The sequence below is a fragment of the Cajanus cajan genome, chromosome 1, assembly GCF_000230855.2.
Source record: "Cajanus cajan strain Asha chromosome 1, NIPB_CcT2T_4, whole genome shotgun sequence".
Lineage (NCBI taxonomy): Eukaryota > Viridiplantae > Streptophyta > Magnoliopsida > Fabales > Fabaceae > Cajanus > Cajanus cajan.
Window position 1 is genome coordinate 88,471,395 of NC_138517.1, and position 15,323 is coordinate 88,486,717.

Sequence of the window (15,323 nt, forward strand, 5' to 3'; positions counted from 1 at the left end):
TTAATAAATAATAATAAACTATCTTCATATAATATATAGTAAGCAAAATTACATGAGTCCATAACAACACTCCACTCCTCTCACCCACCAAGCACTGTCTCATAATATATATATATATATATATTTTTTTTTTTCATCCATAGACATAATAATGAAAAGAAACCACCACCTACATAGAGATGTATCTAATTAGCGTTTATTTATCTAATAAGTTTGCATACATAATAATAGTATAGTACTAGCGATAATGATGATAACAAGTGTTACCCTTAACAATAAGCGATACAATTCTTCTTGCAATCAATGGTGCAGCCACCGCCACCGCCACCAGCACCGTAGCCCTTGCCGGAGCGGCTGAAAGAGGAGAAGCACTTGGCGGGACATGTGAGCTTCTTTTGGTAACAAGGGCCTCTATCTTTGCACACAACGGTTGGTCTTATGACACCACCTCTTGAGGACCCTCCACTTGGGCCTCCATACCCGGATCCATATCCTCCTCCTATGATGCCATTTCCAAACCCGTTTCCGTTCCCGAAACCGGGTATGCTGAACCCTCCTCCAGGCCCAAAGAACCCACCTGGATTACCACCTATATCACCACCACCACCACCACCACCACCTTGGTTGTTGTTTTTGTTCTTGGAGTGTTTCACATGATTAGGGGTGGAAGCAAAAGAAGGTGAATGTGATGCTATGAGAAGTAGAGTGAACATGAGAAAAGTGATTGTAAGTTTCATGTTTGTGTTTTCAAGTTGAAATGAAATGAGATTTTTCTTTTTGTTGTAGTGCAGGTTATGTGTGTGATGATGAGAATTGAGAAAGAATATTTAAATGTGTTAGTGGGAAGGAAAAAGCATTTATTGGGAGGGTGTGGAGGACAGATGGGAGTGATTTATGATCTTCTAGTAGGTTGGCTCCATTAATTATACATGCCACTTTCTCTTTCAATGGACAATTCTAACCACTACTATTATGCAAAGCTAATTTCACTACCATGTCAAAGTAAGAAATCACTACGCGCCATGTCCTCATCAGAATGAATCAACTATCTTGTGATAATATCAAACACCAAACCTTAAATGCAATATTACACGTGTATTTCATACTGTTTTTAATTAAAATTAGAGCTATATTTTAACAATTTGAGTCATTATGAAACTTTAATTTTTATTTCCAAATAGTACTATAAACATTTATAGCACCATACCCAAGTTTTATTTAAAATTATTAATTGTAAGGTGTGGTCAACGTGAGTTGACATAAACTATTAAGGACTTGATATGAACTTCCATATTCTCTATTAATGTAAATTTGAACTGACAATGTTTTTTTAGACACACATATATGATAAAAACATTCGAACAATATTCTTAAAAATAATCTTTTCTCTTCAAGCGTATTGCATGAAAAAACATGAGGTAAGAACATAATTAGAATGAAAAAACCGAGAAAGGAAAACATGTGTTGCTTGGGTGTCTTGGAAAAACTGGAGGTCAAATATAGCCCGATTTCATCATATATCATGATGTCATTTTTTTCATTTAGTAAATCAGTTGATAATCTTAAGTGGGTTATCAATGTATTATTAAGAATATAAGAGATTAACTAACAAAAGTTAGTCCAGTTAATAAAAAATAAACTCATCTTAAAAGGATATGTGAATTTAATTTTTGTCAATATGGAAATCTTATTAATAAATAATCTATAAATAGCTTTATAAAAATTCATAGAACCTTAAGGTTTATCTTAAATTTGGTGAATTATCAAGATCTAACTTATCTAAACTTTTATTTCATAAAAAAAAAATACAAAAGATGAATTAAAGAAAAATAAAACTTAGAGAAAAACCACAAATATTGTTGGTAATGTTTTTTTAATATGAATTGAAGTTTTATGTTGATAACTAATATAAGTTGATATTTAATGAAATCATTTATTTTATAAATTATTGAAACGAAACTACAAGTTTGATTAAAAAATAATATTACTAATATCTATAATATTATAATAATATTGAATCTAATTTTTTTTCCTTAAAAGAAAATGAATTATTTTTCAAGTTAAACGTGTGTTTAGGGAATATATATGTATAATTAAAAAGTTCAATTTCCTTAGTCAAATTTGTTGTACAATTCGTTTGAAGACCTTTTGCATAATTGAATGCTATGCGTAGTCCCTATTATACATGGTTAAATTGTAGCTTATAGTCTAACCCTAAAGTTATAAAACGTGGCAAATTAAACTATGGATAGATAAGAGATATGATACTCAACGGTCTAAGAGTTGGTTGCGTGATTCCAATCCAGTGATAGTTGATTCTGATATACACACTTGCATGTCAGTAACTGTAGACGATGGAAATCTCTGGATAAGGGAAATTTCACCACAAAAGTACTAGTTCAGATTCATATATTTGCAAAAGTTGTTAATTTGTTGGGTTTAGGGTTTACTTTCTTTCTTTGACAGGCTGAACAAATATTGCTCATGTTTATATATATATACTGCCAAGTGGTCCATATATAATTTGAATGTTATTGGGATGACACCTGGAGACTATGAAAGAATAGAATTGAAGGTAACCATTGATCCTTCCGACAACTAGTAGCTCGTTGACAACATGATACATATATAAATTTCTTTCACTACCTATTATTTCATGAGTTAATCATCTATATACTCTGTTAGCGTAAAGTTTTTCTACATTAACAATCAATTATATTTTTTAATTGTGTCATGTTACTATAAACATATTTACTTTTAACAGTAATATGACATAATTAAAAGATATAATTGGTTGTCAGTATAAAAAAATTTTACACTAAAAGTGTATAAGTGGCTAACTCTTATTTCATTCCATCCTAGACAATCCCATGCATAAAACATTTGTTTAATTACGTGGTACTCTGATTCCCGTGAAATTAAGAATCTTAACTCCAGTCCTCCCTTTTACTTCCCCTCCACCCCCTTCCTTTAAACTAAAGATACCCTTAATAAAAGTATATATTGTTCATATGATTCGTGATGAGGTTAAATGTTTTTTTTTTTAATTAAAGTTTGTTTGATATACAAACTTATGTTAATAGCTGATAACTTATTTCTTGTAAACTATTTCAACTAGTTTATAACTTATTTTTTATTAGTTCATAAGTTATTAACCTTTAATTTTATTTTTTTATCCTTACTAATTTTTAAAATATGTTTCTATCTGAAGTAACTAAATATATATTTTTTCATATAATTTTATACTTATTAATTAATCTTATTGAATACTTCCACTTCAATAAATAAATTTTTAATTTTCAAATTTTTAACTTAAAACTTATAAATTATAAGCTTTTTTTGTCCGACTAATAAGTTAGTTTTATACACTTCAAAACAAACTTAAAACGCAACCGTGAACACACCCTTAGATGAAACCAGGTCTTTTTCCATGTCATATCACATCTTACTATGATAATTACGGATGTCAAAAATACCTGCACCCGCGAGTATCTGCGGGTAAAATCCGCTACGAATAATAAATGGATAGACTAATTGGATATCCGCGGATAATGGGGACGAATAATTTTTTACCTGTTTATAAATGGGGCGGGGGTGGGTATGAAGGTATGATGATATCCATACCCGCAGGTACCCATTTAATAATATTTTTTAAATATTCTAATTATCCTTGTACCACATAACCCTAAAACTACACTCTCTCGTCTTATTTTCTTACAAAAGTGAGGTTGATGAAGTTACTAACATGTGTTAAGCATGTTATAAAATTATGTTGGATATAATTTGATTAATTTTCTAGCTTTGATTTGACCAATAAAATTTATGTATTTTAAGTTGTTTACTTTCATTTAGAATTATAAGATTGAATTATTATAGCTTTGTGATGAGACTTTAACTTACATGTGAGATTGATGTATTTTAAGTCATTGATTATCTTATATTTTTATTATTATTTCAAAAAAATTAACGTTAAATACAAGTTCAAAATTAACATTAAATTTTTATTTTTAATATTTCAATGACATTAAATATAGACTTAAAATTATTTAAATATAATTTTTTTAATTTTTTAAAAATTTATAAATATTCATGGATATCCGTGGGTATTCAAGAAATTCATGGATACCCGCTCAATGGATACCCGCGCAGATATGGGGTAGGTATGGGGACAACTTTCATCTAGCGGGGCGGGGGCAGATTTACTATTACCCGCCCCCATGGGGCCCCATTGACATCCCTAATGATAATTAATTAATTTTTCTTTAATCAATAGATAAACTTCTTAAATTAATATTAAATATTAAAATATATTTATAAATCAACATTAAATTAAAATACAATCATATTAATTTTTAATATAAAAATTAAATTCTAAATTTTCTATTTTAATATATTTTTCTTGTTATTAAACTATTTTTTTTATCGATTTAATAAAAATATTTTATTACTATTTTAATTCAATATTTTACATTTTATAAAACTACATGTAGAATACACTATACATACTATATGTTGTACATTTTATCTTAATCTATATTTATTTATTTGTAAAATTTCGTAAATTTTAGTTAGGCTATATCTTATTTCATAGAGAGAGAGACTTTCACATAATAACAAAAATCCACATGAGAGATATTTATGAATTTTAAAAGTAATAAAAATATATTATTAATAATAATAAATATAATAATTTCATTTAAAAAGGTATTTTTTTTAAGACACTCGTTGATATTCTACTTTATTTATTACCGACCTGTCCCCTGTTCAAAAGAAATATTTGGATATATATCCACTATAGTCCACTCATAAAGTACTTTGGCTAATGATATTAAATTTTCAAGTTTTTCATCATGCGACTTGTAAGGTTACATCAGTACATTAAATTTGTCAACTTTGGAGGGCTCCTATCTTACAACCATTATGAAAAAATAAATATATTATTTTATAGGACTGGTTCTATAGAAGAACTAATTCTTCAATGTTATTTCTCATAATTATATTATTAAAAAAATACTCGTTCTCATCTATCTTATTTTTCGTACAAATTTTTAATTTTTATCCTTAATATAAAACTCAAAGTAATAGGCACAGAAAAGAAGATTTGGGTTAAAATTAAAATAAATTTTACAAGACACCTGACATATATTTATGTAATAACAAATTTAACATAAATAATGGCGATTTTTACTATTTCAACATAATAACACATAAATAAAATGTGTGTATATAGTTCAAATGAATTTTTTATTCCTACTTGCACGGAAACTGAGGCCATTATCCACGGAAAAATGATAGAAATACATTTTCGAACATATTTTTTTAAATATATTTACTTTGATTAGTTGAATTTTATTAAAAATTATAAATTTTACACTCTATTTATTGAGTCTTTCAAATTATTTTTTTGAAGTTTTAAATAAATTTTAATTAATTAAATAAAATTTATTAAAATGAATGCGTTAAAAAAAATGTGTTGTTAGTATTCTTCATTATGTAAATACTAGTAAATAAAAGTAGAATTTCATCGATCAATCTGGTTTGATGTAAATTATAAAAGCCTAATTGAAAAAAAAAATGAACAAATAAAAGATAAAGATTGCAAAAATAATATTTAACTCCCCTAAAATTTGTCTCCTTTGCAAATAGATCAAAACTTTAATTTTATCTTAATGGTTAAATTCTACTTTTAATTATACAGTCACTACTAGAATTTCTCTTATTATATATGCGATTTTACCTGCGAATTTTTATGAAAAATTCGCAGGAAACATTGTTCTTACAAATTTTTTTACAAAATTTTATCTGCAGGTAATACCTTCATGGATAATATATTTTTTGTGAATTTTAAAATTTGCAGGAAATTTTCCTACGAAATTTCTTGTGAAAAAAATTGCAGGAAAGTTTCCTGCAAAAAAAATCGCAAGAAAATTCGTAGGAAAGTTTCCTATAAATTTTTTCGCAAGAAATTTTGCAGGAATATGTTTTACGAAAAAAAAATTAAATTACTGTAAATTCTATCAATAATTCTTCAACTTTCAAATGCTTACAATGAATTCATCCGAAGCATTTGTTTTCATGCCTCTAACATGTGATAGATAATCTTTTAGATTCTAAGATTGTAGATTATAAGTCTAACACTCAATCATACAAATCAACTTGTAAGGTAATTGTTGTCCCAACTTATATACTCTTTAATTTTTTTATTTTCAATCGATGTGGAACTTGAAGTTTTTTTTTTAAATATTAAACTTATAAATTTAAATTTTTTATTTTATTTTTCCTGCGGATTAAAATTTGCAGAAAAATCTATAGGAAAAGTTACCTGCAAATTTTTTTTACCATTTAGTACACATTACTTGCGAATGTATTTTTACAAGAAAATTTACAAGAAATAAAATAAAATTCTTACAATATTTTCTGCAAATTTTTACCATGGAAAAAAATCTCTATGATCATTAAAATTGTAACAAAATTTGTAAGAAATATCTGTAAATTATTTTTTTAAAATAAATTCACAAAAAATTTCTGCGAATATTTTTTTTGCAGGAAAATTCGCAAAAAAATTGATACTTTTCTAGTAGTGAGTTTTGCTTTTCATTATTTAAATTTATACAATTTATTTAAATGTTAACCGATGATAACGTGGCAATGAAATAAAATCTATATAAAAAAATGATAAAAGATAAATTATGAGGATTAGAGTCCAGAATCGTCATTATAAATCTCATCGTATAAACAACTATACAACTTAACTCTTTAGTTATATTTAAAACACTATATTATATTTAAAACATTACTGCTTCAATTAATTATTTTTACAAATTCTATATATAATATTATTCTATCTTAAAATTAATAAATAATAATTTTATTTATTAAAACTTTTAGTAAATTTATTATTCAACGTATTATTTAATATATTTTATATAATAAATATACACATATAATAATCATTTTTTGTCTATTATTTTCTTTGTAACCGTGTTTTCTCTGTTTTTTTTAATACACAAGTAATGTTATTAGAGTATTATCTACTTTAATATTATAAAATTTATATTATTTATTGTATGAAAAATATATTAATTGATATATTATATAATTTATTTTATGTTTTTCTTTTTTTTCATCCAATAAAAATGAAATTAATGTTTTACTATGTTAACATCATTTTTTTTGTAATTAAAAATGAAATAATGTTACCGACATTTTAGAAAACAAGTAAATGTTCACAGTTACCAGGATTATCTCGCAACAACCCTTTTAATTAATGTCGTGCTTACAAGACATACATGGTTTGAAATATCACCAATTTTATCCTATGTCGTGAACAGATTCATTTTCTGCTTCCCAACTTCAAACTTTTATATTCCTTCCCTTTTCCAAAAATCAAATGCAATTATATAGGAAAGTCCTGAAAATTCCAATTATTATCGTCATTATTTTGTGTATTTCTTTAAAAAAAAAAGTCTCATCACGCGTAAATATAATGTACTTACTTTTTGTTTATCCAGTTTTATATGCATATATAGATTATCCAATTTCAAAGAATACAACTGTGTTAAAATTTAATCAGGAGGTTTTAATTTATTACTTAGAATTAATGATCTTAACCAACTCAAATCATACTGGTAGTTTGATGTCGTGCAATGTGAATTCTGCGTCAGAATACTGAAGTCCTAGATGAAATAAATTGTTTATGCATCTTTTTTATTAAATAACATTAACAGCTTATATATTGCATAATTATATACAAACACAAGGTCTTAGAATAAAAACAAAAAATCTATTAGGAGTTTTTTAATTCAATTTTTTTTCCTTATTATACATTCTCTTCATCAGTTCAAAATTAAATTCATAATTGAGTTTAAAAACGCTGAAAATAATACAATTTTGACTGAAGAAAACGGTGTGTGCTACAAGCTGTTTTTTTTGTTATATTTTTTTAACTAAAAATGTAACTCATCTAATGTAATTGAACTCATAAAGTACTATTTCATTAGGTACAGTTATAAACAGACTGTAACTATATATTAGAGTTAGCTTAATAACAAAGATTGAAATAGTATGTTGAGAACCATAAGTTTAAACTCTGACAGTGTCTTTATAATTTTTATAGATAAAAAAGAAGTGCATGTCAAAAGAAAAACACATGACATTTCTTTCTCATTCTACTTTGGCGTGTCCCTACTCTCCAGTGGCCAGACAGAAAAGAATGCATGCACGTTCATAAGCATCACTGCACATTTTAAAAAATCATCAAGAAGTTTTCCAGTGAGCTTCCCCTTTCATTCTCGTCGCAGAAGAAAAACGTTAATTCTTGAATTTGATACTTGAAACTATGATCATTATTTTTAGTTGATCCTTTAGCAGACATCGAGTAATGGGGGTGAGATTGGTTACCATGTACTTTATAATCGATATTAATAGCTCAAAGTGTAATTGTTCTTCTAATTAAAAATCAGCATTTTACTCCTCTAAGTTGAGTACACTTTAAAAGCAAAAGGGTATGATATTATAACTATTTGTTTTAATAATTGAAAAGGTGATTAGATACATTTAAAAATATAATAAACTAGATAAAATTTAAATTAAATGGTTATAATTACTCACTTTACTTTAAAGTTAATATCTCATTTTAGAGGAGATAAATGCACGATTTATATACAAAAAGTAAACCGATTAACTAACTAAACGAATAACTTCCTAATTATGTCTAACTATATCTCAAACACCTGATAACTATAAATTAAAGATTGTATTTTACATTTCAATCAAAGTTGTGTCAGACTAACCAGCAAGTGAGTAAATTATCCAACAAGGATTGTTCCAATCTTATTTAGTGATATTGAGTTTGAATCTTAAATATGCAGTTAAAATACTTGAAAATAAAGTTTTACTGCTCACAATGATTCTATCATCTATATTTGAAAACCAATTATTATGAACTAGAGAGTTAAACTATTTAATTTCCTAGAACCAGTCCGTTGCATGATGGGAACCAAACATGAGCCACAATGTACGGTGTGATTGCTGAAATGAACTTGCCATATCATCCCCCACTGAACAAGTTGAAGACGGTGGGAGAGTGATATTCAACAAGGCAGGGCCTACCACAGATTATTTTTATGACTTTCAAGTTTGGATATATACTTGTACTTGTACCAATCCATTGTCAGGTTTTTTTTTTAAGCTTGAAATTTAAAAAGAAAAAAGTTGTTTCATTTTACATTAAGCATGTTCAAAGAATTAAACTTGATACTATTTTGGCACAGCTCAATTCTAGCAACATTTTGTGCGTTTGTATTTTACTGATCAAGACAAGGCTGCCTTGTACCATTTCGCCTCTTTTTTCTTATGTAACTCTAAAAAAGTCAAAATTGTACCAAAAACAAGAGAGAAATTCAATGCAATAAATGAAGTTTCTGACTTCTGTAAAACAATTTATGCAGAAGAAAAAGTCCTCAAAAACTGGGTTGCACTTGCAGCCACATTAACTACGTGTGCCCGTCTTACAAACATCTCAATGTGACCAATACACGTTTTCTCTGTAGTCTATCTGTCTCCACTGCCTGTAAATTAATACATGAACCATATCTATATGAAATACTACTATGAAGTAGTAACCGTAATTCAATGATAAAAATTATTTAAATACAAATAGTAATATGTAAAAGATAGTAGGTGAATGCCTTGCTCAATTAATTTAAAAATATCAATTGGTGAATTCCTCTGAAACAGTTGTCAAACTAGCAGTAGGATAAAATTTAGGTAAATGTCATAAATATTGTTGTTGTTTAAGGTTTCACCCGGATAATACTCTTTGTTCTCTATTATAAGTAAAAATAATATTTTGTACATATTAAAAAAATTAGTTAGTTATTGTTCCCATAAAATTCTTTTTAAATTATTCTTGTTATAAATATCAAAAGAAATAGTACAATTGAAAATTTATGTATTAAAAAAGTGATATTTTAAAGAAAATATTATTAAATGATAAAAGATAATTAAATTTGTTTATTTAAAAATATTTTTTTTATACTTATAATAGAGAACAGAAAAAACCCTAATTCTGATTATAGAATAATACCGACAATATTTATTGTATTTAAATTTTACACTTCCAAAGGTACGTATTCAAAATGAATTGCATCATGAAGTAGGACCACTTTAATGTGTTCATGTGCACTTGCAGTCTTGCACGGTGACCAAATGATGTACAACATGAAAATAAGTAAATAATCCATTTATTTTCTTTCTGATTTTTATACATGTGACAAAGTGGTAAAATAAAAAGGAGGACTACAGGGTTAGCCATTTGCCCAGAAGCTGAATGCTACACATAGAAGGTGAACAACTGTATAGAGTTGCAACAGTATTTGGTCCATGAATCCCTCCCAAGAAGAATCATTTTCAATAAATGGCATTCACTATGCTAAGAACTCATGACAACTTCGTGTTATTACAATGCCAAACAATACAATTGTACGCTAACAAGCTCGTATGTTGTTAGCAATACATAAAAAATAACTGAAGGTGAAGATATTATGTAAAACAGAAAATAAAAGGTGAATCATTATTAACATTATTTTCCGTGCATACATTTAAGTTAACAGAAACAGCCTCAAAGGCTAGAAGAGCCCCAACTGGCATCAACGGCTTCAATGATCTTTTCATGTAGTGTGGCTCCAGAACAAGCAACTATACCACGATCAAGGTCTTCCAAATATAAGCCTTTCGAGAAGTCTAGGGGAAGTCCTCCAGCATCTGTTACCATCCCACCAGCTTCTTGTATGATGATAACACCTGCAGCATGATCCCATATTTTCTCCTTGTAACCAGCCCTTGCAAACTTCATGAAAACCTCAGCATCGCCACGAGCTATTGCTGCATATTTCACCATGCTGTATACTCTTAACGGTTGTTTCCTGCATAAAGGATGAAAGAACTATCTTATAAAGCTAAAACTATGATAATAAATTTACTTGTCTTGGTTGCTTTTTCCTAAAGATATTTTTAATTTTTCATCATTTGCACATAGATAAATGGGACTGTCAGAATGTGACTAGTCCTTTAAGTAAGGAATATGCAACTACACATCACAAAATTTCTGCTTTCCATCATATTTAATAAGCCTCTTTATCTCAAGACTACCAAATCAACATAATGATTGGACCTTAATCAAGAATTTTAATCTTTAATATACATGTAGTACTGATTTAATAAGGATATTTAATAAATAACAACAACAGATAGGAATAATGGCATGCTAATATGTCTATAGGTTGACCACCACACAGGCAAAAATCAAGAGCATACAAATAGGGAGGAAGAGGGTAATTGATAGTGAAATGGAATGAAAAAAGAAATGCACCTGAGACCAACACTATGAGCCAGTCCTGCTGTAAAAGAATGGCTTGAATTCGCCTTCTCAACTGGTTCACAAAAAGTGGCTAGCGCAGGATTGTCAACGGGAGAGACAGAAACTTGTTTTGCATGGTTTGGCCACACAAACATCTTATTGACATGGAGCAGCGGTTGCATCCAAGCTTTCCCACTACCCTTTTTAGCATATAGCACACAACCTTTGTTCCAAGTTTCAGAACTTGGGGGAGTCAATTTGGATATTATCCTATGATAGCGGTGATGATAACTTAACCATTCCTTCCTCATTGGGTAGTTAGGACATCCAAGAACACCAAGTTTCACTTCTCCATCTTCTATGAGTGCTAGAGCTACAGCATATTGATCTCCACGTACAAAACCTAATGTGCCATCTACAGGATCCAGTACCCAAAATCTTCCAGTGGGACCCCCAGTTGAGTTACAGCGACTAATGATTTCAAGAACATCTGATGTTTTAAGAGCTGATTTTGGCTCCTGAACTCCAAATCGAGGTGCTTCAGCTAGACTTTTATTCACAGTTTCAACCACGGCTTCTAACAGTTGAGATGCATTAGCCTTGGTTAGAGTTTGAACATCTTCTTCAGCAACAATTGAGATATTTTCACTCCCTAAACATTCTGACAACATCCAGCTGACAACTGCTTGAACACTCCAATCTATTTAAATAGAAAAATGAAGATTGAAATGATTGTGAGTATGAATGTATCAATCAAGCTCAAAATGTTTTATTTACAAAACTCAGCCATAGCCTTATAAGTTTCAATCATCATATGACGAAAGTTACAAGGAAATATATTGAGGGGCACAGCACAAATTTGATGATAGATCTTTACTTAAGTCATTGTAATCTATTTATTATACATACACTGAAACTTCACACGGAGAATATGGTATGTGATAAATTTTGTAATGAAAATCATAAAATCGTGATTAATTAAATATATTCCCAATTTGGATTTACATTATTCAAATCAATGCTAATAGCAACATCTGAAGTTGAAAATGTAAAATGAACACCGAGAAAGGTCTAACTAATCAATTTTCAATAGAGAACAATATGACCAGTTTTTAGTAAAAAACTTCTAATCTTTCTAAAGCAGAATGCTGCTTCCAAACCAAACACATCAAAAGTAATTAATTAACCAAGCCAGGTGTTTATTAGAACAAGGACCTAGAGCCTCTATCTGGTGGCGCAGTATATAGCCTCTCCAATAATCTTCTTAAGCGATTATAGAGGTCTTTTCTGTTAAAAACATCAGGACTCATTTTTCCTCATTTTTTTGGGGTTGGGAGGAGGGACTATTTCAATAGGATACCTATCCTCCTCCTCCTTTGTATTCATTCTTTTGGTCTAAAAGATTTTCTATTTTTTTTTACAAAAGGAAAAAGAGCAAGTTCTAGATATCACTGTCCTTTTCCTGGAGGGCGGGGGGAGCAATGAGCAACATAAAAAAATGTCATATATCCATGAATCTGAATTGATTCAACTAAAATTGAGGAAAAATAATATATTTCCAAGTATCAGGGTAAAAAAATCAATTCAGTCAAAAGAGGTTTTCTTGTAAAACAATATGAGGTCATTGAAGCCAGCATTTAAATATTGCAGAATACAAATCAAAAGTGAATCATATGTCATTCTACCTGGAAGCCACATCCAATATGGTGAAAATTGTGATTTATAACAGGCAATTGAGCTAGGATAATATCTCCAGGAATATATAAAAATTCTATGGCATATTAACCAAATGATGAATACAATATATGGACTCCACAAAGTCATGCTCCTTGTCTCCACTTTGTTGGAAATCACTTTATAAAATAGTAAAGAGTATTACTAAGGTTCTATCCAATTTATACCCTTTTGTTAGCAGTAGTTTATATTTTATAGTACTGTATCAGTATCACCAAAGAGTCCCCAGGAAAAGAGTTTGAAAGGCGCCTTGTTTCACCAACCCTATTATTTCCCTGTATTAGAAACGTAAACTTTTGAAATTCCATGAAGCCTCCAAATTCAAAAGTCACTTTCCACAGCAATGACTATGTCTGGACTTAAACCAGTTTAGAAAATAAGTATTGATTTGGTTATGTCCTCGAGTAGCAGACAAGGTTTGCATTCCTCTCTTTTTGGCCTTTAAGATTCTAAGAAGAAGCCACTTGTCATAATTTGATTTGATATGAACACAACTTAGGCAAAGCCACAAAGGCCATAATGTGAAGTCTCCTCACAAATTTAACACACATAAAACTGTTTTTCAACGACATTTTGACTGAAGTTCAGTATGTTTGCTATGATCCTTGCATTTACATGCTACCACCCCAGTTCCAAAACTACAGATGATTTAATCTTTTCTTTTTATTCAATCACTATATAGATGCTTTACAAATTTTGAATCTCATTAAATGTTTTTTCCACGCATACTCTTATTTAAAATAACCTGATTTGATCTTTATGAAGATACTTATTTTAAAAACACTTCAACAATCAATATATCACATCTACATCTTATGTTAAGTAAGATTATTTTAAACTAAATATCTTTATATTTTACATGTATTAAATATTCTTTCATTTATATATAGAAGTACTAACCTTAAACGTCAACAACTTACATAAATAAAAAAAAAGCGTCCACAATTTTAGAACAGAGGTGATGATTATTAAAAAAACCATCATTACCTCATAGTTGCTACATGCTGCAAGATAACATAGTATCGAATGTACAAAGCCACGTGGCAAATTGGGTTGAACCCATTTGATTTGAAAACAATCTTCAATATTTTTTTGGAAAACACAAGCATACTTAAACTCCCCCCTCCCTCAAACCAAGAAAGAATTGAGAGGAAAAACAGATAATTATGAGAAACAAAAGTTGTACCAAAACAACATAACATTCACCTGCAACGGTAACCGGAGAATTATCATCCTTGGACTGCACCTGATGATGATTAGTCCCAATGTTAGAAATTAAAGTGTCCTGCACTCTCTGGCAGAGGTTACACGCCATCTGCACTGCTCTAACAGCCACCTCCAATTCCGTCCAATATTCCTCTCCTTCTTCAGACAAAAAACCCAACTTTTCCTGCTCCTCCTCCATCACAGAAGAGGTGCAAATTTGGTCGAATTTCGATACAAAACCAATGTGCTGCTTTGAGAGATTGCAGGGCACTTTATAGTGTTTCACTACATGGGTCACTCTGAACACATCATCGTACCCCTTTCCCATACGTGGGATTTTTGTAGCAAAGCTTGAAACATAAGAAGACATGTATGTCGTCAAGTGTACAACAATCTCTCTTACCAATGTGAAAACTGTTTCTTTTATTTACAATGTCGAAAGGGAGAGAAGCAAAAACGGAATGGGATATTGGGATTCGACAGATAAATAGGAACAGTGATGATAATGAATGAGTAATGACCAACCCTATTTGTAACGACCACAAGAGTTCAAACTTCACATTATTGTTAGGGCTGCTTTTTTCTTTTTCTTTTTCTTTTTTTTTAAATTTTTGGGTATCAAATTAAAGTGGGGTGTTTCAATTGGTATCGAATTTCTATTTTAAATAGTCTTTTATAATATTCGATGCTGACTCTTTTGTTGTTTATTAGATAAAGGTAAAGACAGATTTTAGTTGAGGTCTTTATCGTCCTAAAATTAATTCCAACAAAGGGAGAGAACATACCCCTCTCAGAAAATAAATAAAACAGAATTGCATCGTGGCAGTACGGAGAGTCGAAGAGAAAATATTTTTTACTTGTCTTGTCTGCTGCATAATCTACCAATTATACTTTTTTATCATTCAACTAATCAAGTCCTCTAAAATCGCAAAACCGATTTGGTGACATCATGCTCCAATCTAATCTTATACTAAAAACTTTGTTCAAAGTGCTCAACTCTAATTGACTAATACATTTTACCTAG

General features: G+C 29.4%; 2 protein-coding genes across 2 annotated transcripts; both read right to left on the reverse strand.

The window, feature by feature from the left end:
- LOC109804122 (glycine-rich protein) lies at positions 1–886 on the reverse strand. Its single transcript, XM_020365898.3, has one exon. It carries the CDS (start codon positions 735–737, stop codon positions 270–272), a length of 468 nt encoding a protein of 155 aa, XP_020221487.2. The 5' UTR covers positions 738–886; the 3' UTR covers positions 1–269.
- A 9,521-nt stretch (positions 887–10,407) lies between these two features.
- On the reverse strand, positions 10,408–14,842 carry LOC109803649 (3',5'-bisphosphate nucleotidase AHL). The gene is made up of 3 exons (XM_020365319.3): positions 14,300–14,842; positions 11,372–12,059; positions 10,408–10,925 (listed from the first exon to the last, which is right to left on the reverse strand). The coding sequence occupies exons 1-3, from the start codon at positions 14,667–14,669 to the stop codon at positions 10,622–10,624; spliced, it is 1,362 nt and encodes a 453-aa protein (XP_020220908.1). The 5' UTR covers positions 14,670–14,842; the 3' UTR covers positions 10,408–10,621.
- Positions 14,843–15,323: the final 481 nt, after the last annotated feature.

Coding starts and splice junctions, on each gene's coding strand:
- LOC109804122 (XM_020365898.3), bottom strand. CDS start 737: ATGAAACTTACAATCACTTTTCTCATGTTCACTCTACTTCTCATAGCA.
- LOC109803649 (XM_020365319.3), bottom strand. CDS start 14,669: ATGTCTTCTTATGTTTCAAGCTTTGCTACAAAAATCCCACGTATGGGA. Junction 12,060..14,299: donor TTCTCCGGTTACCGTTGCAG/GTGAATGTTATG, acceptor CTATTTAAATAG/ATTGGAGTGTTCAAGCAGTT. Junction 10,926..11,371: donor GCTCATAGTGTTGGTCTCAG/GTGCATTTCTTT, acceptor TCCTTTATGCAG/GAAACAACCGTTAAGAGTAT.